General features: G+C 29.4%; 4 protein-coding genes across 6 annotated transcripts in view; 1 reads left to right on the forward strand and 3 right to left on the reverse strand.

The window, feature by feature from the left end:
• Nucleotides 1-1,113: 1,113 nt before the first annotated feature.
• Nucleotides 1,114-7,210, reverse strand: LOC113377316 (transcription factor 25). Of its 3 annotated transcripts, none has more exons than XM_026617587.1 (12): nt 6,990-7,210; nt 6,444-6,620; nt 6,189-6,367; nt 5,012-5,094; nt 4,746-4,943; nt 4,415-4,642; nt 4,161-4,340; nt 3,938-4,085; nt 3,694-3,864; nt 1,864-2,016; nt 1,630-1,778; nt 1,114-1,528 (listed from the first exon to the last, which is right to left on the reverse strand). In XM_026617587.1, the coding sequence occupies exons 1-12, from the start codon at nt 7,125-7,127 to the stop codon at nt 1,332-1,334; spliced, it is 2,001 nt and encodes a 666-aa protein (XP_026473372.1). In that variant the 5' UTR covers nt 7,128-7,210; the 3' UTR covers nt 1,114-1,331. The 3 variants fall into 3 exon arrangements, with proteins under 3 accessions (XP_026473372.1, XP_026473371.1, XP_026473373.1); XM_026617586.1 differs by having other exon boundaries at nt 1,117-1,558; nt 1,630-1,784; XM_026617588.1 differs by lacking the exon at nt 1,114-1,528 and having other exon boundaries at nt 1,659-1,784; nt 1,853-2,016.
• A 1,459-nt stretch (nt 7,211-8,669) lies between these two features.
• Nucleotides 8,670-9,880, reverse strand: LOC113377626 (syntaxin-7-like). The gene is made up of 5 exons (XM_026617999.1): nt 9,633-9,880; nt 9,499-9,568; nt 9,278-9,434; nt 8,836-9,210; nt 8,670-8,765 (listed from the first exon to the last, which is right to left on the reverse strand). Exons 1-5 carry the CDS (start codon nt 9,733-9,735, stop codon nt 8,670-8,672), a joined length of 801 nt encoding a protein of 266 aa, XP_026473784.1. The 5' UTR covers nt 9,736-9,880.
• Nucleotides 9,881-10,136: 256 nt separating this feature from the next.
• Nucleotides 10,137-20,159, forward strand: LOC113377976 (mitochondrial proton/calcium exchanger protein-like). Its single transcript, XM_026618451.1, has 12 exons — nt 10,137-10,279; nt 14,827-15,164; nt 15,245-15,585; nt 15,642-15,891; nt 15,962-16,173; nt 16,233-16,403; nt 16,898-17,209; nt 17,329-17,513; nt 17,736-17,866; nt 17,992-18,161; nt 19,075-19,290; nt 20,010-20,159. Exons 2-12 carry the CDS (start codon nt 14,834-14,836, stop codon nt 20,157-20,159), a joined length of 2,469 nt encoding a protein of 822 aa, XP_026474236.1. The 5' UTR covers nt 10,137-10,279; nt 14,827-14,833.
• Nucleotides 20,160-21,635: 1,476 nt separating this feature from the next.
• LOC113374618 (metallophosphoesterase domain-containing protein 1-like) overlaps nt 21,636-22,583 on the reverse strand; it is a 3,101-nt gene continuing 2,153 nt past the window's right edge. The window contains exon 5 of the mRNA XM_026614595.1: nt 21,636-21,657. Within this exon, the coding sequence (XP_026470380.1) occupies nt 21,636-21,657 (22 nt within the window). The remainder of the gene's footprint in view (nt 21,658-22,583) is intronic.

The raw sequence follows: 22,583 nt of genomic DNA on the forward strand, positions 1-22,583 counted from the left end.
TTTAAGGTATATGAATGAGCTTTAAAACTTTAGCCAGAATTAAAATTGAAATCTGAATTATTTTGAAATTTGAAAAAAAGAAAAAAGAAATTGAAATATTTTTTTTCCAAAAGCAATTGTTTCGTCAACACAAGCATAAAGTTTTTTGAATAATTGAAATCGGATGCTCATTTTTCTTGAAAACCGCCATTTTTGTACTTTTAGCTCTGTATCTTCGAAATTTGCCAAAAACTAATAACCACTTCCCACAATCATTACTAATTAATTGTTGTTTAGATCATTCAAATCGGATGCTCCGTTCTTTATCTTCGTAACGGCTGGACCTGCCTTTGCCAAAAACTAATCAGCACATCTCCCTATCAATAGGAATCGAATATTTTTTTAACCATTCAAATCGGTTGACAACGTGAATGAAACAAAGCGGACACACACAGCATCCATTTTTTTCTGACTGATTCTGATTTATGCCAAAATGTTCAGAAACCTTCGAAACGTGGAGAAATGCAAAAAATTTCATTTTGGATTTTCGGCCCATTACTCTTACTACCTTACGGGAAGTTAAAAATAATAATATTACGATAGGAATCATGTACCAAAAGAGCATAATTTCGTTTATTAAGGCAATGGGGGTTTATTTATATTAAAAAATTGCTGAATGATGATACACCAGTTCATTATATATTTGTTTTTTCTATTTCGACGATTGGCTGCAAGTTAACATTCAAGAATATGTCTCAATGTCGAACAAAAAAATTTAAGTCTTATATATATATATATATATATATATATATATATATATATATTCATAAATATAGATCATACTTCTGAGTTACTCAAATGTGGATTTGTTAGAAATTGCTTGAATCAACATAGTTGGAATAACTAATATACTCCAAATAACCATTTGTAGTTAATGATAACTAAATAAAACCGAATATAATATTTATATCATCATATGCAAATTGTATAAAAAGTTTAAATTATTTTCATAATATATTAATGATGTTCAAATATTAAAAATTTGAATTGATGAAAAAATGGTCTTTAGACCTGGTTCTACTAGTTAGCACTAGATTTGCTAATTTACAACATCAAAACAAAAGCTATACTTGATATCATTTCATATTTGTGCTAAAAATTGACTATAGATAAAATATTAAGACCAGTCACAATTCAAAGAGGCAGCAAATTTTTTTTTATAGTACATAATTGAAGCTTATTGCATAGAATTATTCTTTGAACATTTAGAACAATGGTCGAGAATATAATACACTAAAGTGCAATTTATGTTCACTCACATAACTTATATCACGCTCGACTTAGAAATCTCATCACAAAGCAACATCTGCATTATCATCATCCAAATTTTCTGCATCATCATCATCGTCGTCGTCGTCGTCTTCATCAACATCACCATCAGCATCATTTCTTGCTTCTGGGAAACGAAGATTAAGAAGCAAATCACGCATCGAGTCTAATAATGCAGCCAAACTTTGCCTAAGAGCAGCATTGTCGCCACCAGCTGCTTCTTCACCATTGGCTTCATTATCTGCCAAATCTGCCACATATAAAATTCACATTCACACAAACTTAAAGTAGTTATAAATAAAATTATAAAATGTATTTTACCTTCATTATTTATAGCAATATCCAATTGTCGATTAGCTAAATTATTGTTGGGCTGATTGGGGTTGAAATTTGGTACATTAAAATTTGGTAAAAGTGATTGGAAGAAATAGGACATTGTACTAACAGTTTCAGCAGAGGGATGAGTCGGTCTTGGCCTTCAATTAAAATAAATATGTTATATAATCATTCAAATAATTCATTTGCGCTTTAAAAAATTTACTACCATCTGGTTACCTAGAATACAAATTTATTGAGTCTAATGGTGGCAACGGATCAAAACTAAGCATTGGTCCTGGATTTATACCCTCTGCTATATTTGTTGGAACATCTTTAAAATCCGATAACACTACATGGCGTAATATATTTCTTGGTGTAGGAGATGGGTACCTTAAATAAATAAATAAATAAATAAATAAATAAATAAATAAATACACCTAAGTCTGTTTTTACACGGTAGATTGGTTCCAGAAGAAGCCGTGTAAAAAAAAAAAAACGTGTAAAAAAGACATTGATCTTATACAAAAATGGGTGATTTGTTCCTAATCTCTAAAACCTATTAAAATTAGTGAAAAACAAGAATTTTTAAGAACAAGAATTCATGTTTATTTTATTAAATCAAATATATAATGCTTATTTTCACAAGCATAGTAATTAATGATAAAAAAGATATGCACTCTAATCTTAAAAGTAATATAAATTATATATGGCAAGTTCGGGAACTAAAAAAGTATGTTGTGAACGAAAAGAATAGGTTATTCAATTTTTAAGATTTCCCTAAATTAGTGCTATTCACATTTGCTTTGACCAGTAAAAATTGTTTGTACGCGCTAAAGGGGAATTCACCTAAATCTTTAAGCTAGTGTTCGCAAACTATCGATACTATCGATGGTTTCAGACTTTTTTCCTTCATAAATACTTTTTTGTGATATGAACATACTTCGCACAATTAAATTTGATAAAAAAAATTTAAGTACATAAAATTTTAAATCGTGCTAAATGGAATAAATTCGTGTAAAAAAATTAAAAATATTCAATTTTCAAACCGTGTTATATCGAAACCGTGTACAAAAAGACCGTGTAAAAACAGACTTAGGTGTATATATATATATATATATATATATATATATGTATGTCAACAAACGAAATTCCTCTCATGTTTTACATGACAGTTACAAAGTCATAAATTTTATGAAAAGTAATTCTTTACAGTGTTAGAATCTTTCGTTCGTTATACCCCTTCTCTGTTTCTCATTCCACTTTTGTTTCTTACACCCCGCATTCACTCACTCTACCGCACGTGCCGCGTAACTTTGAATTCAGTTGTGTTACAATGCACAGCGATCGAACATCACACAATATAGGAAGGCAACATGTACTTCTTTAATTTTTCTTTTATTAATTATATCAGTTATGATTTTATTTTGCACAAGTTTAATGTTTAATCAATTTTATAATTTTTTTGTGTTTTTCCTGGTTTGGTATGTATATAATTTTCTCCTTTTTTATATTTTTACATTTACATTCAGCTATTGTTATTTATGTTTTTAAATTGCTGAATGTTGACACATATTAAGTGTCAAAACATTTTTTTTTCTATTTTAATCTTTTTTTTTAATTCGATGCTTGGGCTGCAAAAATACTTCAAATATAAATATATATATATATATATATATATATATATATATAATAAATAATAAATATATGTATATATATCATGCGCTGCTTTGTGTGGGCAGTGTTGGGAGTTCAAGCCCTGGATAACCTGATATTATATGCAGTGGTGATGTCAATTTTCACTAGAAAATCTAGATCAAAAATATGTTTCTAATTGAAAATAGCCTATAATAGAATAGCCAAAAATAAGATTTTTTTTTTTGAATAGTACTCAAATTTTTTTCCTGATATGAAAGTTTCAATTTAAAAAAAAAAGCATAATTGAAACTGTATGTAAAGACTTTCTGCAAAGAACATTCGTTGACTCGGCTAAAAGTTACATTGCATACATACAGCTAAAATTCACAAAAATCAAACATTACAAATTTTTTCACGATTTAAATTTTTTACCTATGTGCACGTTTTTCAGCACATTCTTCAACTACAGGCAACGCGTTGTCTACAATATTCAACACCTCTTGAACATTGCTTTCCAGCCACGGAAGTAATATTGGATCCTTCCACATGCAATGATTTCTGCTTACAAACAACTTGCATAGTTGATTCAGTGATGGGGATTGACTGAAAGAAGCAAAATAAAATTGAATTTAAAGAAAACTAGTTTCGAATAATGTTGAATTCTTATATTAATTACCTGGTTTGTGACTGAGAGCCAAAAAAATTATGGTTTTCAACCCTAGAATCAACTTTAACACCAATTTTATCTAATAAAGGTTTTAGAACACCAGGAAACATCAATAATGCCATCTGAAGCATTTCATTAGCCCTGCTTAAATCACCATCTAAAAATATACAGCTGCTTAAAAGCATTCTTACATGTTTACTATCATATGTTTGAAAATCAACATGATTTTTACCTCTATTTAAATAAAATAAGGCTTGAGCTACTGAGTAAGACATATTAGGCAGTAGGGTAAAATTTTTTTCATAATCCCATTGATCAAACAACTCTACAAGCCATGAATATTCACGAGCTCTAATGGCATAATAATCCATAATAAGAATCATTGCCAAAGGATCTGAATCAGGATCAAGAGCTACAAGCAAAATTAATCTATATAAATTTAGGCTACAAAAACATTTAATATTTCATCAATTTTATTATTATTGCCTAATATGAGCTTAGAAATTTCTAAAGCAGTTCTGGGACATGCTCTCCCTTCTAAGAATTGTGCATGTTTAAACAATGCAATAAATAAGGCACGATTTTCTTGTCTTTTGTAATCAAGTCTGCAAGTTCCTTGGGCTAAATTGAATAATGGATGAAAAGCCATTTCTAATCCATATAATGCCCTTTCTATCAATTCAGAAGCAACAGCTAAATCCTCACTCATTTTACCTGCAATACAACATACAAAAATATTAAAATAATAAATAATAATAGATTAACATGCAGATCATAGAAAATTATTTGTTATGAATATCTTAATATCTAAACTTACATAAATCAGACAATTGTAGTAGAGCATCAACATGATATGGCTGCTGGTTGATGATATTGACAATATTTTCAGGATTTAAACTTTCAACTGCTTCTAAGAATTTCTTTTGGGTTTGTTGATAACTTGGTCCATGAGTGAAACAAAAAGTATGTATCCCACCAGAGTTTTTAACTAAATCCATTCCTAAGCCAGATTTGCCTAATATGGAAAATTAATAATTGCATCATACTGAAATAAAAAAATTTTTTTTGTATAAATTGATTTACCCATTGCTGGAGGCCATGAATCTTTTGATGATACTATCCAAGTTGATTTCAATACCGGCCTACTTCCTCGTCCTCGACGTTTACTATAATATTAAATAATAATTCAATAATGGCTTTTATATTTGTATACTTGAATACTATATATAACTCATGTCATTGTGTTAGTGATTATACTCCTCCAAAATAGTGTGACTGATTTTTATGAAATTTTATATACACATTCATCAAGACTGAGAATTGGATAACATCTATTGTTCACACCCCTAAGTGACTTTCTTTTATTTAATTTTAATTAAAAATCACATATAGCCCTAAATTTTCACCATTCTACTACAAACCCTTGTTTCGGAATAACTATTTTAGTAAGCCAATCATTTTTCAACCTGCTTTTTGTCTATGAATGTTTTTCACTGAGTTTTATTTCAGCTTTTGGAAAAGCTTGCATTCAACATGAAAAAACTCTTTTATTAAGGGTTATCCACCAGTAACGCATTCTTTTTGACCCAATATTTTTCATTTTAATTTTTAAGTATTTTTTAATGTATATTTGCAAAATACATACAACCCTAAATTCACACTCCTACTAGTAACCCCTATTTTGAAATAGCCATGTTAGTAATTCAATAATTTTTCATACTAGTAGATAACTAATTAATTACAAAAAAAATCTCAGTTTTTTTCTATCAAGTCTTCCGAAAGTTTGGCAAAACTGAAATTTTTCTAAAAAAACAAATACTTTTGTGAAGAGTTGTCCATCTCTAAAATTTATATTTCGAATTTGAACCTTTTTTTATTTCATTTATTAATAATGCAGTGCTCAAAACACAGACAACTCTAACTTTTCACATTTTCACAAAGTAATTTTCTAGAAAAGTAATTTTCTAGAAATATTTTCCATGGTGAAAATTTGTTGGGCCAGCTGGTATATATATAATTTTAAGATATATGCTGCGATATATCCAATAATAAAACTTAGATCATAGCTAAGAACTATATTAGGTGCCAAGATCTATAACAAGCTAGTAGAACCCGATGGATGTAAGTGGGAAACTAAGAATACTTTTAAAAATCATTTGATAAATAATCCTCAATAATTTATAAATGAATTTTTAGAATAATAATAATTAATAATAATTTTATTTTCAATAAATGTCAGTTCTATAATTTTAAAGTATACCTTTGATCTGCTTGTATGACTCTCGAACCAAACATCCTTTTCATCTCTGTATTTGGATTTAAATGGCGATGTTGCACAATTAACAAAGTTTTAACAGGATTAAATTCAGTTACATGCGTTGAATCAACCGATTCTTTTGATTCCACTGCTCCGAATTCGTTATCAAACTCACCAACAATCTAAAGTCAGAAATATTGATTAGTATATGTTTTATTATTGTGAAGACAACAAAAAAGGAAAAATATTTGTATTGACCTCACAATTATCTTCACTGCTCCTATGGCATAAGTTTTTTCCACTTTTCTTCTTACGCTTCTTCTTCTTCCTTTTAACTTGTTCATTATTTTGGATACGACTTCCTGCAGCAGAAGCGTGCTCGGTTTCATTATCATCTTCCTTCACTTCACTTTCAGAATGAGACTCTTGACTTAACTTAATAGAATTGATAATATAAGTATATTTATTTTAAACATAAAATTTATGTTTTTGATTTGTGATCAATAAAATTATTGCTCCAAATTTGCATGGCTATTGAGTGTTGAAATTATAAATTATATAGAATGTATTTCTGAGATTGTTTCAGTATAATTATTAATTGAAGAAATCGATTGAATATTTAATTTGAATTTGTTATTTACTTTTAATATGTATATTATTGTGCAATAGCAGCTGTGCATATCCACATCTAAACACAAACATAAATGATGAATGACATGAAACGCACCAATTAATTTATTACGAAATATTTTATTAAGAGTACTTAAACATCGAATTAAATCTAAATCAATGCTTATTATTTACCAGATCATATCGATTGATATTTAATTGTTTTCGTCTAGCACCACCACTACTGTAAGGAACATCAAGATCAGGATCTGACACAATATCTTCTGGCAAATCTTTATCGCCTTGTAATTTACGCAAAACACGGGAAGACATTGCACACAATTATATTGAACAATCACATTCAAGATCAAAAGATTATTCCTGAAACATATTCAACATTTCTTACTTTATTTTTATTTGGGTGAACAGATGACACAAGCGGTATGAAGTAGGACACGTACTATGTATTTTTTTAGTGGTACCAACAAAAGCAGATGAACGCGGCGCAAATATATTTGGTGGCAATTTTAAATTTTTTATTTATCTATGGATGGCTCTTTTAATTTTTTTACCACAACTTTAAATTTTACCACCAATATGACATTCAATAAATTTGAATGGCTGAAACAAATGAATTTTTTTGTTTATAATTAACATAATAGTATTATTATTCACATCTCTGATATAAGAAATTATGAAAAAAAATTATACATACATATATGTAAATATCCATTTCATTCTATATTAAATTAATAAAATTATTTATCCCTGCATTCAGTCAGAAGTTCATTATATTTAGTAGCGCTCCATATACCATACTGTATGTAACAATTTTCTTTCATTCTGTTTTTTCTATTGCGTTCAATGTGAAAATTTTCTTATTGTTTTGCGTAATGTTCATTTGGGTCTATTACTGTACTCATTTTTGTTCTGTTATATTTAACTTTAAGTATGAATTTGCATTTTCCTATTTTTTAGTTATATTATTGAATGAATGATTATTTGTTTCATTATGTAAGTATTTGGTGGGTGTTAAATGTGGAAGATTACATGCTATTTTTCTAGCTTTATTAATTATTATTTCTACGTTAGCTTAGTTGTTTGAATCCATGTTGATATTCCATATATATGGGCTTTATATGAGCTTTAAGGATTAGTATCTTATTTTTTCCTTTCTTTCTTCTTTTTAAAGCTTCAGTTAATACCACTATCTTTTTATTTTTTTATTTATTTGTTCTGTCCATTTTAGCTTTTCATGTATTATTATGCCCAGGTTAAATTTGGGTGTAACTTGTAAGGATTCTTTTTAAAGCCCCCGTTAATACCACTCTCATTATTTTTATTTTATTTATATGCTCTGCCCATCTTAGGGTTTCATGTATTATTAGGCCCAGATTAAATCTAGTTTTAACTTGTAAGAATCAATATAAAATTAAAGAAAAAAAAACAATAAAATGAGTATACATGTATATACATTTTAAATAAATATTATTCATGATTTATAAATAATTCACAATTAATAAACAAATCAGTGTATATAAAAATTATTAAATATAACATATTCAAATTACTTTTTTATAAAAAGCATCTGACGATAAATAATATATGTATATAAGTAGTTTTTAGTATGTAACATGTGAAGAAATATTTAAAAGTAAGCAAAGTTTTAATAATAAATTTTAATTAATCTTGCGCAATTCATAATGCTGAATTTGTAGCATTAGTAATATTACATAATATTTCATTAATACACATTAATACATATTGCAATTAATTATTACATTGCACTATGCAAACTAATATTTTACAAATAAATCTCAATATATAACATAATATAATAAAATAAAATATTTTTGAGTATGTTCATAATAGAAATTATGATTTGGTGCTATATACAATTATGCCAATTAAAATGGCTAAAACAACAATCGCAATTAAAAGTAATATTAGCTTCTTCTTTCTTAGCTTTGTCTAAAAAAGAAAAAATTATATAGTTTTGTTTGGCATTTAGTTCAATATTTTATATGTTGTTTTAACTTACCTTATACTGGCTAGCTTGTCTCAACTGTTGCGTACCATTCTCCACAAAAACTTGAGTCCGTTCTACAGACGCCTCTATGCTATCTATTATATCACCTTGTTCATGTACCAAAGCTCCCAAATTTTTGAAAATCTCATTAACATCCCGTATGTCATGTTCCAATTGTCTTATATTTTCTTCTTGAGTTTGTAAAGCTTGCAAATCTATCTCTTCTTGAATTTGGGCCTGCATCTGCTGTTGACTATGGGTTGATTGGAATGGTAAGAGTTGGTCTTTATTAGAAGCTGGGGGTGGCTTAAAGTTATTTAGTTTAGCTGCAGCTCGAACTTCATTGACACAATTTCTTTCACGTTGAACAGCTTCTCTATGTGTAGCCTAACAATGATTAAAAGTTATAAACATAGTATTTTGATTTACAAATAATTTTTATTAAATTTTGTACCTGTAAAGAATTTAAAGCATTTGTAAACTCATCAGCCAAGCGATCTCTTTGAATTTTTAAGTGTCTCTGTTCAGGCCCAAAATTCGCTTTCTTTAATGTTGTAAATAATGTATTCGTGTCTTTGACCAATTGCTGAGTATAGCTTTGTATTTGATGCCTGAAAAATGAATAACATGAAAAACTAATTCGTAATTTTGATTGAGATTAACTTAAAGTATTACAATTGTTGTTGCAGATCTTGAGAGTCCTGTGATGTACCCAACTGGTTGACCATTCTTTTCATAGAAAGCACTGACAATAAAATGTTTAATATATAAAGAAATGTTATCATAGTTTTAAGTCAATATAAGCTTACCATTTTGAGATATTTTTTGAATATTTGATCCTATTGTATTCGATAATTTATCGTAGTCTGGTTCTTTAACAGAACCATTGTGAAACGACGAATATCCGTCCATTGCGAAATAGTATTACAGATTACTGAAAATTTTATATTATCCTTATTCTACTTCAAACCATGTCTAAAAAATTTATTGTTTAAAGCAACATTGATGTATCAAAGCTAGTATTAAAAATTAATTAAAAATGGCAAAACTTATTGGCAGATGACATACAGTTGACAGCTCAACCCACTTGTCATTCTTCAGAATAACCAACATTAATATAAAACAAACATTGCCATGTGCGACTTGAAGTGAGTGACATCAGGCAACCCATTAATGTCGAAAGACAATGATATCGAAATGTCACAAGCGATGTGCAAAATCATAATTTAGTTAACAAAAATGTCATATTTTTCTTAATGACTCTTAATTAATTAATTACATTTTACAATACCGATGCCAAAGTAGTTGACATACTAAATGCTGTGAATTAAAACCAAGTAACCTTAATCTGAATGTTAAAAGTGCATTTCTCGAGTGTTCTGATAACAATATTATTGTTCCTTATTAATGTTAATGGATCTTTTATGTAATAAGGATAGTAGTGAAGATTGCACATGTAAGTATTTTTAATTTTTGTTTAAATTAAAAATAAAATGATCATACGAGCCACGTAAGGAGTGACGTAATTTTATAACGTCAATAACTCATTATTAATATCATCAGATGAATAGATGAATGATGTGGTAGTGTTAAAATACCTGAAACGTAAAATCGTTGGGAATGACGCGTTTATTTTCTTTGTTAAACATATAATACTCAATTTTTTTAAAATTAATTTACTGAAAATCTTATTCATTTGTTTTTTTAAATTTAAATGTATTTATTTAAGCATGTACAAGTTACAAATCATATTTGCATTAATTTTATATCCTGCATGTTAATATCACGAAGGACTCGTATGTAAAATGTATGTACTTTGGTATGTTTTATTTCATATGATGAAATAAAAATATGTCATTAAATTAATTTAAATTTTTGGCGCAAAAATCTTACCGTTACTAATTTAGTTCCGGGTACGTTTTAAACCGGTTACCGGTTAATTAAATTAAATTAAAATTTAACTTCTTGTAGGGTAAGTTATAGTAATCGTCCAAAAATCGAAAATGAAAATTTTTGCATATCTTCACGTTTTAGAGGTTTCTGAACATTTTGGCAAACCTTAGAAAAAATGGATCTGTGTGTATGTGTGGATACAATTTTTTTTCGCGTTTTCGGTAGCACGGATCAACTGATTTGAATGATTCAAAAAGTGTACGATTCTTATTATTAGTTTTTGGCGAAAGTTGGTCCAGCCGTTTAGGAGATACGGAGCAAAGAGTGCAGAAAATGGCAATTAAGTTTATGAGAGAACGGTGCATCCGATTTGAACGATTCAAATAACATTCCATTTGTATTGATGTGATGTGATTTGTATTGATTAAGTTTTTTGCAAAGGCAGCTCCAGCGGTTTCGGAGTTTCAGAAAAAAGTTAAAAAAAATGCCAGTCGAAAATCAAATATTTTTGTAATTTGGATTAACAGATATGAATCAAAAACTTTGAAGAAATTTCAAAATTTTCAAAAAATAGAAAAATAATAAAATTTCAAAGTTTTCAAAAAATTCTACGTTTTCGGAAAATATCTCAGTATATTCAAAAAAGGTATTTTTTTTTCAATAATCAAATGTTTCACGTTGGGGTCACCAATGTGGAAATGTGTTAATTTGTAATTAATAATTTCCAACTTTATAAAAATGTATTACAAAATATTTGTTTACAAAAATATGTATTATGATATGTGATTCTACTTTTTTCGTGTGATTCTACAGTTTTCAAAAATGTTGAAAAAAATCGGATGCTTAGTTCTCTCAAAAACTGCCAAATAGCCTTGTATCTCTGAAATGGTTGGACCTGCATTTGCAAAATACTAATCACCAAATCTCCCCATCATTACGAATTGAATGTTTTTTGGATCATTCAAATCGGATACTCCGTTCTCTCAAAACCTCGATTTCTATTTTCTGCACTCTTTGCTCCTTATCTCCGTAACGGTTGTACCTACCTTTGCCAAAAACTAATCAGCACATCTCTCTATCAATAAGAATCGAATGTTTTTTGAACCATTCAAATCGGTTGATCTGTGCGCCCGAAAATGTGAACTAAAATTGTATCCATACATACACACACACACACACGCAACACAACACACACATCTAGTTTTTCAGAGGAATGCCAAAATGTTCAGAAATCTTCAAAACGTGAAGAAATGCAAAAAATTTAAATTTCGATGCCATTTGGTGGTCGAAAACCAAAACCATTTTGTAATTTAGATTAACCGATATGAATGGGTATCACAAACTTCGAAGAAATTTCAAAATTTAAGAAAAAAATAAAAAAACAATATTTTTTTTAAGTTTTCGAAAATATCAGTATTTTTAAAAAAGACATTTTTTCAATATTCAAATGTTTTCAAAAATGTTTAAAAAATTCAAAATTCACAAAAAACTTTTTCTGTTTCTGAGACCCATACATAGTAGTTCCAATTTCAATGTTCATAATGATTTGGGAAAAACAAACTCTTCATTCGAAAATTTAAAAATGCAACTTTTTATCTTTTATTTTGTCTATTTATCTAATTTTTATTAAAATTATCTTTTGCAATTTTTATATTAGGCCATTTCCGATAACGGTGTCGCTATGTATAATTAAATTAATTTCCATTTCTAATGTGTAAAACTATATAATTTGTTTAGCACATTTTAAATATGATAATTTTTGCAATTAGCAAACACTTGACATTCGCAATTAGAACTGGAATTCTTATTGTTTGTTTGTTTTAGTAAGTGGTCGAGCGAAATACTTGAAAAATGTAGGAATTGATAATAGTTGATTTATGGAATGTTTTCTTTCAATACAAAATATTTGTTGCAGAATTTAAATAATATTTGCTCAAAGATTAATTTAATTAGTGATATTAATAATAGGTGTGTTTGAAAATTACCCAGTTTTGGTTTATGTGTGGAATATCTATAAGTGGAACAGTTTGGTAGGAAAGAATATTTATTAACATTTGGTTATTGTATCTTAAGTGATAGTTTGTTTGTGTTTTCAATATTATTAACAATTTTTGTTTTAAAGTACCGACACGTTTGAATTTGTTTTTTTCTCGGTGATAATCGTATCTTCTCGCATCATTTTGTGAATGGTTCAACGTTTCCGAGAGGTCATGAGTGTATGACGAAGTCCACACATGCTGGACGACATCAGGAATCTTCAAAAATTTTATTAAGATTATTCTTAAATTTGTCTAAAATGAGCCGAAATATATACTATTTGAATATTTAATTTTTGAAGTAAAACTTCTTTAGGCGCGACTAGGGAGCAAATCTGTGAAAATGCAACGGAAGTTGCGTTACGCCCGAACTGTTCGTCATTCGCTCTCGATGAAATCCTTTCTATACGGGTCGATTGTGATTAGTCGTCGTGTCAAGTGAATAGAGATCTGTTCATATCACTGATTTATCATATTTGAACTGCCAATGAGTATTTGGCCTTGTAGAAGACCTGTGCACGTTTTGTTCCACATGACGCATTGTGATAATACGACGGCTTAGCGACAAAATCTTATCAGATTATTTTACTATAAATTCAAAAATAGCATTTTGAATCATCAATCACTTTCTTCTATATTTGCCTGATGTGGGTCCTGGTATTTCTATTTATTGACTAAATTATATTTGGCTAAAAAAGGAAAAAATTCTGCGAACATAAATAATATTCAAAAGCTTTTTTCCCTGTAATTTCATTATCCTATTAGACTAAGAGCTGATCTCCTTTGGGATGGTATTTCTAATGAGAATCACTTTCTTTTTTATTCGTCTGATTTGGCTTCTATGACTTTTATCTATTCACTAAATTAAATTTGGTTAAAGAAGGAAAACGTTCTATGAGCCCAAAAATAACCAAAAGCTTTTTTTAGTGTGATTTTATCATCCAATGAGAATGTGAGCAGTGAGAACTCCGTGGATTTATGAATTATTCTCCAATAAGAATCACTTTCTCCATTTGTTTGGCTCTTTGACTTCTATATATTTGGTTAATGGAGGAAAACGTTCAACGAGCATAAAAATAACCAAATGCCTTTTTTGACTTATTGTTTTGTGCGTACTGATTTGGATGATCTGATCATATCATATAGATCCTTGTGCAGGTTGACATTGGCAATATACCACAATTAACGTTTTAGATTTCTATCTTTGTGTTATTTTCATGTTTGGCTGGCGTACGTTAATAGTTCTTCTTAAATATTGTTACCGTATGTTTTTTTATATTAGGACCGTATTCAAAGTCACGACCTTCTAGCATTTGTACCAAGATTTTGAAGGATATTCCGGCCTATGACCTTAAACATAGCTTTGAAATTATGATTTTCTGCAACATTCTAGTCCATGGCCTTAAAAATTGTTGCAAAATATTTTTGGTTGTTAGAACTTGCTAGGATTTGTACCAATGTTTTTAAGGATGTCTCGGTTTTCAAATTTAAGCATTTTTTCGAAATATTTTTGATTGTTAGGGCTGATGCTGAACGCCAGAATCTTTTATGATTTGTACCCGCATTTTGAAGGATATCTGATCTGACCTTAAAAATCGTTTCGAAGGATTGCATCAACATTTTGAATGATATACCGGTCTATGATGTTTAAAATATTTTTAGTTCCTGCTCCAACGCCTTTTAGGAGTGGTATCGAGTTTTGATCGTAAAATTAGGAAAGATGAACAAGTTTTTTGTAGAGGAAACTTCCTGCTGTTGTTAATATAGCTCGGAATCTTTTATTAGTAGAGGCATTATGCAAATCATTCGGCGATTTGATATTTTATAATTTTTAATTAATTTATATATGACTTAGATAACTTTTTTAAAAATTATTATATAGTTGATGTAATATTGTGTCTCGTGTTTCGCAACGAGAAGTCTGTCCAATTCAATTTTCAAAGGTATAAATTTGTTTAGGGCAAATTAATTTTAGAACCGTTAAAGGTTGGGAAACACTGGTTTATTTTCGAATGTAGTATTTAGTTTTTCTTTTTCTATTTCACAATATCTTATCTCCCATTTTTTTTCATAGATGCACAATGAAGCTACAACGTGTAGTCTCGACTTTAGCCCGTACCAAAAACTGCACAAACAAATATTACCACAGCCATCGGATAGACCTCTATCGTGGTGCCAATTTACCAGTTTTATGTGTAGGCCATAATAACACATTTCATGATGCGACACCGACAGTCGTCCTGGTGAGAAATTTTAATGCTCCCAGTGTCAGACTTTGCGAGAAAGAAGGAGTCACAAAACCATCGTCGAAAGTTGAAGTCACCGTCCAGAAGTTGAAAGATGATCAGAAACTGAAGAGTCAGCAGGAGAGTGCGGAGAATGTTTCCACGGTTACGGCTCTCAAACCTGCAGGTCATTTTAGATTTAGCTTTATAATTATATAGTATTTTTATTGTTCAATTAGTTAATAATTTCGACCAAAATTGAACCAGGTAGTGCCGAGATAACAGTTGTGAAGAAAACGCTGAAACAGAAAATAATACATGAACTTCTACATTACTACCATGGTTTTCGACTCCTTTTCATCGATTTAAATGTATCCAGAAAATTAATATGGCGAGTTCTGAATGGAAACCAATTGACCAGGAGGGAACATAGATTGCTAGTGAGAACCACTGCTGATCTTTTCAGACTTCTGCCATTTTCTGTGTTCATTATTGTGCCTTTTATGGAATTACTGCTGCCAGTTGCCATTAAACTATTCCCAGGAATGTTGCCATCGACCTTCCAAACTGCCACAGAGAGAGAGGATAAATTGAAACAAAGTTTGAAGGTAATACACCAGTAACTGCATGTTATGTGTCTGTATTTATAGTGTTGATTTTCTAGGTAAAACTAGAGATGGCTAAATTTCTGACGGAAACATTAGACGACATGACTCTACAACACAAAGATCACAGATCAGAATTGGCTAAAGAGTTTTCAATTTGGTTTACGAAAATGAGACAGTCTGGTGCTCAAGCCAGTAACGAAGAAATCATGAAATTTTCAAAATTGTTTGAAGATGAAATCACTCTTGACTCGCTGGCGAGGCCGCAACTTGTTGCTTTATGCAGGGTACTAGAAATCAGTACTTTAGGTAATTACCTTATGTTCTCTATTATTTTAATTTAGAGATGCAAATATTTGAATGCTATCTCTTATTGCAGGAACAACAAATTTCTTAAGGTTTCAACTGCGAATGAAACTACGTTCATTAGCTGCTGATGATAAAATGATTCAAAAAGAAGGCATAGTTTCTATGACTTATTCGGAGGTGCAACAGGCCTGCAGAGCTCGTGGAATGCGAGCTTATGGTATGCCTGAACATAGGTTGAGGAGGCAATTGGAAGACTGGATTAATTTAAGCTTGAATGAAAAGGTAATATACAAAAACAATCTATAATACAAACAATTTTTATTATTCATTTAATTTAATAGGTTCCACCATCATTATTGCTTTTGTCAAGGGCGCTGATGTTGCCCGAGAATGTTCCAGTGTCTGATAAACTTAAAGCAACAATAAATGCTCTTCCTGAAACTATTGTAACTCAGACAAAGGCTGCTATTGGAGAAAGAGAAGGAAAGATTGACAATAAGACCAAAATTGAGGTAAGTAGATAAAACAGATAATAATATGGTTCTTTGCCTCAAGGCAGGTCCATGGTGTGAGAGCACCATAAATTAAAGATTCCTTTTCTTTTATACACTTGTATGCATTTTCTTTTCTAAAGCTTCCATTCTTCCCAGTTCTGTGCTTTGTCTTTTAATTTTCTGTATGTTCTTCTCTTGCATAAGTCATCAATCATTTGAATTCTTTTTCTTCTTCCTAATCGTTTCAGACCTTCTATTTTAGTTTCGACAATGTCGTGCAGTGGGCACTGTTTTTGCAATATTGGCCTAATTCAATTTTCTTTTCTTTCCACGATTGTGCATACTTCTTTCTTATGCCACTTTTCTCAGCACTGTTTTATTTGTTATCTTATCTGTCCACTTTTATTTTCTCCATTTCAAAACTTTTCAGATAGTTTTTTGCTGGTCTGTCTTAACAGATATTAAGATTTATTTTTTATATTGATAAACGTAATTATTCTTATATTTTTTAGGTCATCAAAGAGGAAGAACGCAAAATTCGCGAAGAGCGCCAAGAAGCACGTGAGGAAGAGGAACAACGCAAGCAAGCCGAACTTGCTCTTAATGCCAGTTCTGCAGCAGCTGAGGCCTCTTCAGCTCAGGAACTTTTGATAGATACAGCTCCTGTAATAGATGCAGAAAAGACACCAAAGGTGGCAACATCACCTGTTGAATCACCATTGGCACCACCAGAAGTTCTGATTATGGGTGCTCCTAAAACACCTGTTGCAACCGAAGTGGATAAGAATGCTGATGAGGTGGAATTCACCAAGAAAGATCTTGAGGTGATAATTTTAATGTTTACTAGGGAATCCGAAGGTCTTGAAACATGAAAATTCAAATACAAATACATTATATTTTAAATTTTATAATTTTTTTTATTATAATCCTTTTTATGTCATAGGTTGTTGAAGATGCATTGGATACACTATCGAAAGACAAAAATAATTTGGTGATTGAAAAGGAAGTTATTAAAGACATTAAGGAAGAAATTGCTGATTACCAAGAAGATGTAGAAGAATTGAAAGAAGCCATAGTTGCTGCTGAGAAACCAAAGGATGAGATAAAAGAAACTAAAGGAGCTCAACGGTAAAATCATATTCATTATACACTAACTAACAACTTTCTAGTTTTTTAATCTTGGTATTGCCCAATTTTAGAATTTTACAGATAGTTTCATATTCATTATACATTAATCAACAACTTTTCAGTTTTTTAATCTTGGTGTTGCCTAATTTTAGATTGGACTTATTGAAAAAAAAAATTACATGAGTATTGATTTCAATTTGTTATATTATTATTATTTTACAGATTGTTGAAGAAGGTTAACAAGATGATAACGAAAATGGATACTGTTGTACAAGAAATTGAAAGCAAAGAATCTGAGAAGAAAGCCAAAACATTGCCACTTGAAGCTCCTAGGAGCGCTACTGAAACTCAAGGTAATATATAATAAAAAAATAACAATAATAATAGATGAATAAATTAACAATAGATTTCTTAACAAATTTGATTCAATTACTTTTGATTTAAATTTTAATCAACATTTTAATTTTACTTATTCTAGAATTAGATGTAAGGAAAGAAAGAGGAGAGATTTTAATTGACGAATTAATGGACGCTATTAAGAAAGTTAAAAATGTGCCAGACGAAAATCGCTTGAAATTAATTGAGAACATTTTGGGCAGGATCGATACTGACAAAGATAGGCATATCAAAGTTGAAGATGTATTGAAGGTAAATAGTAATTAATTATATTGATACAGATATCTTTGAATGATTATTTGAGAAATTAGGAGAAAAAAGGACAAAATGTTATGAAGCTTTGTTTGTTTAATGATATTTATTTATATAATGGTATTATAATAAGTCTCAATTGTTTTTACTCAGTTTAGATTCATTGACTACCGGTAACATGTATTTTAATTAAGTAGGAACTTTAATGACATACTTATTAAGGAGAAATGCAACTAAATACAAAAACTATTTTGTCCATATTTTTAAAAGGCAGTTTACAAATAAATTGTTTGGTCTTTTTTGAGATATCAGCACATAATGCATGAGTAAGGGTTTAAATCATAATCAGCATATCAATCTTCACCGAACTCATAACGGGAAAAGAATTTTTGCAAAAAAATTAAATCTTATTTTTACCTGGATTCTTTGGTCTATTTTAAAAGTAGTTGGAGTAGAAGTTAAAAGCTACTTACTTTTCACAGGTTTACAATTTTTTTTCTTGGCCTCGAATTAACCAGTAATTTTTGTGAAATAGTACTATGTCCGAAAGTAAACAAAAATAAACAATTAATTAAAATTCCGTCAAACACCTAATTATTGCAATAAATTTGATCGAAATCAGTAGTACATGCATAAGTTCATTGATTTTAATTGAAATAATCACGAATATCAATAAATAGGTCCCCAAACAACATGAGGAAAACTCTCCCAAAATAAACTTCAAAAAGCGAAACACATTTGAACTCATTACTGCACAAGACTGTGACAATGACGCCCAACATCTGACAGAGTTGTGATGATTTTCGTCACGTTAAACAGTCCGCGACTAAATCTTACTCAAATTTTGTCCATATATACCATTTTGCCCATATCTTTCTTTATATATTTTATACCAAATTTCTAATTTATTTAGGTTATTGACATTGTGGAAAAAGAAGATGGTATCATGAGTACAAAACAATTAGATGAGTTGGTTCAGCTTTTGAAAAAGGAGGAAGTTATTGAATTGGAAGAAAAGAAAGAAAAGCAAGAGTCTCAACAGAAAAGTTTTGTACCACCAAGTGAAACTTTGCATCTTGAATCATCACAGCAGAAGAGTACAGTTCCTAGCTCGGGACATGAAGCTAAGGTAAGTGATTTATATTTTTGCATGATTATTCACTTATTACTCATGTTTTATAGCATGGTAGTGCCATATTAGTAACAATTAATATTTATTTATTTATGCTATTTTTAAATATACATAATTTAAGAAAAAGAAAAACTTACTCTTGCAAGTTTTTAAATTATGGTGGAATGCCATTTGATATTTTAATTTTATTTTAGTTAAATGAGTATAGTGTGCAGTTGATAAACTAAAGATACAAATGAGAAATCAATGATTTTAAAACTGATTTACAACACTTAAAATATATACACAACAATTACTAAAAACTACAAATATTCAACACTTACAACCACAAATCATTATTCATAGCAGAGTCATTTAAGGATAATTTTCTTGACTCTATATTAATCTTGCTTACTGACAGTCCGAATATATCTCTATATCTCACAATTAGAAGCGAATTTGTTATTATTTTCAAGCTAGAAGCTTAGTGTATCAAATTTAAGTAAATCTTCAGTTGAGAAAAAAGTGTTAGTTTAATTTAAATATTATTTAAAGAACCTAATAGTTACTGTTTATTTATTAATGTTGTTGGTGGATGCACAGTGTTTTCTGTTCTCTGGTGTTTGTGTAACAATTCAAAGATCATCATATCATATTCACTGCTCATTGAACTGGCTTTAACCTCATTCTGCTTACACCGAAAGGATTTTTGTCATTTAAAAATCTCAATTGAACAGGTGTCCGAAGATGACTTAAATGTTAAAAATAAAAATTTGGAAGAATCGACCAAACTGAATGTGGAGCAATTGACGAAGAGCACAGAAGAGAGCATTGCCAGTACCCAGACATTACAAAGAAAAAACAAAGAAAATAGTAAAAATTTGTAAATAATATTATATATACATAGAGTTTTATATTTGATATGAAGATAAGCTAAAGATTTTATTATACGTACTAGTACAATTTGAGTATTGTACAACAGCACAAGTGATACTTAAAGTGATTTTTTCTTAATATTATTTGCTAAAGCAAATATGCATAGTGCAATAATTTATATATGCTCTTAATTAATATGTGATTTAATATGCACCTCAGGTTTAAATTTATTTATTAATCTCAGATATGACATAAAATTAGTTAAGATTAGAAAATATAGTGTGCATATTGGTGAAAGAAAAATCATTTGTATTTCTTTATTATATGTACTTTGTAGGCTAAAGAAGTTCTATTAAGTTCTGTAATTACATGCCATAAATTTTCTAAAATGTCAATAATCATTATCTTATTTGGCATATTTAATTCATATTTCCAAGTTGCATCAATGATGCAGAAATTTCATCACTTTTTTCAATTTAAATTACCTGCTCTATGCATATTTGTTATTATCGTTAATGTTTTTAGAACAATTAGTAATTTCAAAGTCTTCAGTGATTGATTTAATTATATTATTCCACAAATGTGAAAAAGATACAGTACAAAATAATAGTAAACATTTTTTTTATATCTGTGTACTTTGATAGTACACACAAAAATAATCTTAAAGATGTTTGTAAAATGTTGGTTGATAGATAATATATATATGTATGTATGTATTATTACTATTTTGTGTTTTATTGTTTTTGCATCAAGTATTTACTGATCTGGATTCCTATTTTAAGAAGATCTGAGAAAGCATTTTTAAATTTTTGAAGAAAAGGCTATTATTTTTATTCAGAAACGCGATTCATTTATTATTTATTTTTCATGAAACTGTGATTTTTTAAGCTTGAAACGACTTGCTTATTGACTTGAAACGATTATATTGTTATTTTTTAGATGATAAAAATAGATGTCTGTGTGTAAGATTTATTTATTTATTGATGATTTTTAGAAGAACAAATAAATGGATTTTGATGGTTTGAAGTTAATTTGTTGGACATATCAATTGCTTTTGGAAATACTGAAGAAACAGTACATAAATGTATTTTTATGTATTTGAGATAGGCATATCAAATTTATCACATTTTTTACGGATACTTTAACAATATGCAAATCATAAACTTTTTAATTATGTAAATTCATCATGCAAGTTTAGAATGATTTGGAATAAAGTTGCCAATAGCTTGTGGTATACAGATTTCTACCGACGCCGTGATCGCATTTGCCTAAAGTCGATGTCTTCCTTTGATTTGAGTGACGCACCGATTATTTTGTATGTATGGTCACACACACTAACACACAAACAAGTTCGAAATCTCCTTGTGATTGGGATTAGACCCAGAAATAACTCAGTCATCAATGTATGACTTACTTACAATAACATGTAACGATTCATATACACTAGACAATGCCACCAGAACTTCAAAAAATTTAAGAATATCATATTACCAAGGTTTCAATGGCAACAGATCTATTCTATGCATATGACATTTTTTTGGATCTTCTCTTTTTATCAAAATCAGGATGAATATATTAAATTTATCTCTGCGTTAAAATTCTGCTCGAAGTCCATGTGGTTTAGAGATTGCTCGGATATTTGAGGTGTTACGTCAGGTCGGAATCAAACAGCCGTCTGGATTGAATTGGAGACCGAATTTATATTGTATTTTATGTTTATAACTTTGCCAGGAGTCAGCATTATAGATGGAAATTTTCCTGCAAAGGTAAATTTAAATTATTTATTCATCCTAATTCATTTTATATTAGTCAAAAAAAAAAACATTCTAAAAATGATCACTGAAATTTTTGTCGCAGTTGCTAATTTGGAAACGATTAGGTTGACATTGTCTTGTGATATCTGACAATATTTATATTATTCAGGTTTGTATAAAGACATCATTTATATCAGTATTATGTTTTAATTATATGGAATATTTATATATAACATCAAGATTATATTTTATACACACGAGAGTCTTAGTTTCTGTAAAGTTTTTACTACTGCTCGAAGAACTCTGTTTTGCAACAAAGTCCGATTGGTTTATATTTTTTGCAGTTTTGACTGTTTATAAAATTTGACGTTTTTAAGTTATTCTGAATCGTTATCATCAAATGAAAATAGCACAGCTGGAATATTAATGGGTGAATTATTTATCTGTTCTATAAATAAGGCCATCGTCTAAATCTTAATTACTACATTTCTGTTTGTTATTCTTTATTAGTTTTATTATTTTAATTATATTAATAAACTTTTACTCACATGATGTAAAGCATCAGGATACGCCTCGGTGCTTAAACAAAGGCGCCGTGTCTTGTATAAAACTGCACCCCCTTTTCCAACATCGGCGTTTGGCACATGCCGTATAAACCCCCGTCAGTAGTGCCTTCTCTTC

The sequence above is a fragment of the Ctenocephalides felis genome, unplaced genomic scaffold (genome assembly GCF_003426905.1).
Source record: "Ctenocephalides felis isolate EL2017-DRISC unplaced genomic scaffold, ASM342690v1 CF-g0.4_SCAFFOLD_01886, whole genome shotgun sequence".
NCBI lineage: Eukaryota > Metazoa > Arthropoda > Insecta > Siphonaptera > Pulicidae > Ctenocephalides > Ctenocephalides felis.

Coding starts and splice junctions, on each gene's coding strand:
- LOC113377316 (XM_026617586.1), bottom strand. CDS start 7,127: ATGTCTTCCCGTGTTTTGCGTAAATTACAAGGCGATAAAGATTTGCCA. Junction 6,368..6,443: donor GCAGTGAAGATAATTGTGAG/GTCAATACAAAT, acceptor TTCTGACTTTAG/ATTGTTGGTGAGTTTGATAA. Junction 4,643..4,745: donor ACTACAATTGTCTGATTTAT/GTAAGTTTAGAT, acceptor GTTGTATTGCAG/GTAAAATGAGTGAGGATTTA.
- LOC113377626 (XM_026617999.1), bottom strand. CDS start 9,735: ATGGACGGATATTCGTCGTTTCACAATGGTTCTGTTAAAGAACCAGAC. Junction 9,569..9,632: donor TCAAAAAATATCTCAAAATG/GTAAGCTTATAT, acceptor TTTTATTGTCAG/TGCTTTCTATGAAAAGAATG. Junction 9,211..9,277: donor ATGCTTTAAATTCTTTACAG/GTACAAAATTTA, acceptor AATCATTGTTAG/GCTACACATAGAGAAGCTGT.
- LOC113377976 (XM_026618451.1), top strand. CDS start 14,834: ATGAAGCTACAACGTGTAGTCTCGACTTTAGCCCGTACCAAAAACTGC. Junction 15,165..15,244: donor TACGGCTCTCAAACCTGCAG/GTCATTTTAGAT, acceptor AAATTGAACCAG/GTAGTGCCGAGATAACAGTT. Junction 19,291..20,009: donor GCTCGGGACATGAAGCTAAG/GTAAGTGATTTA, acceptor TCAATTGAACAG/GTGTCCGAAGATGACTTAAA.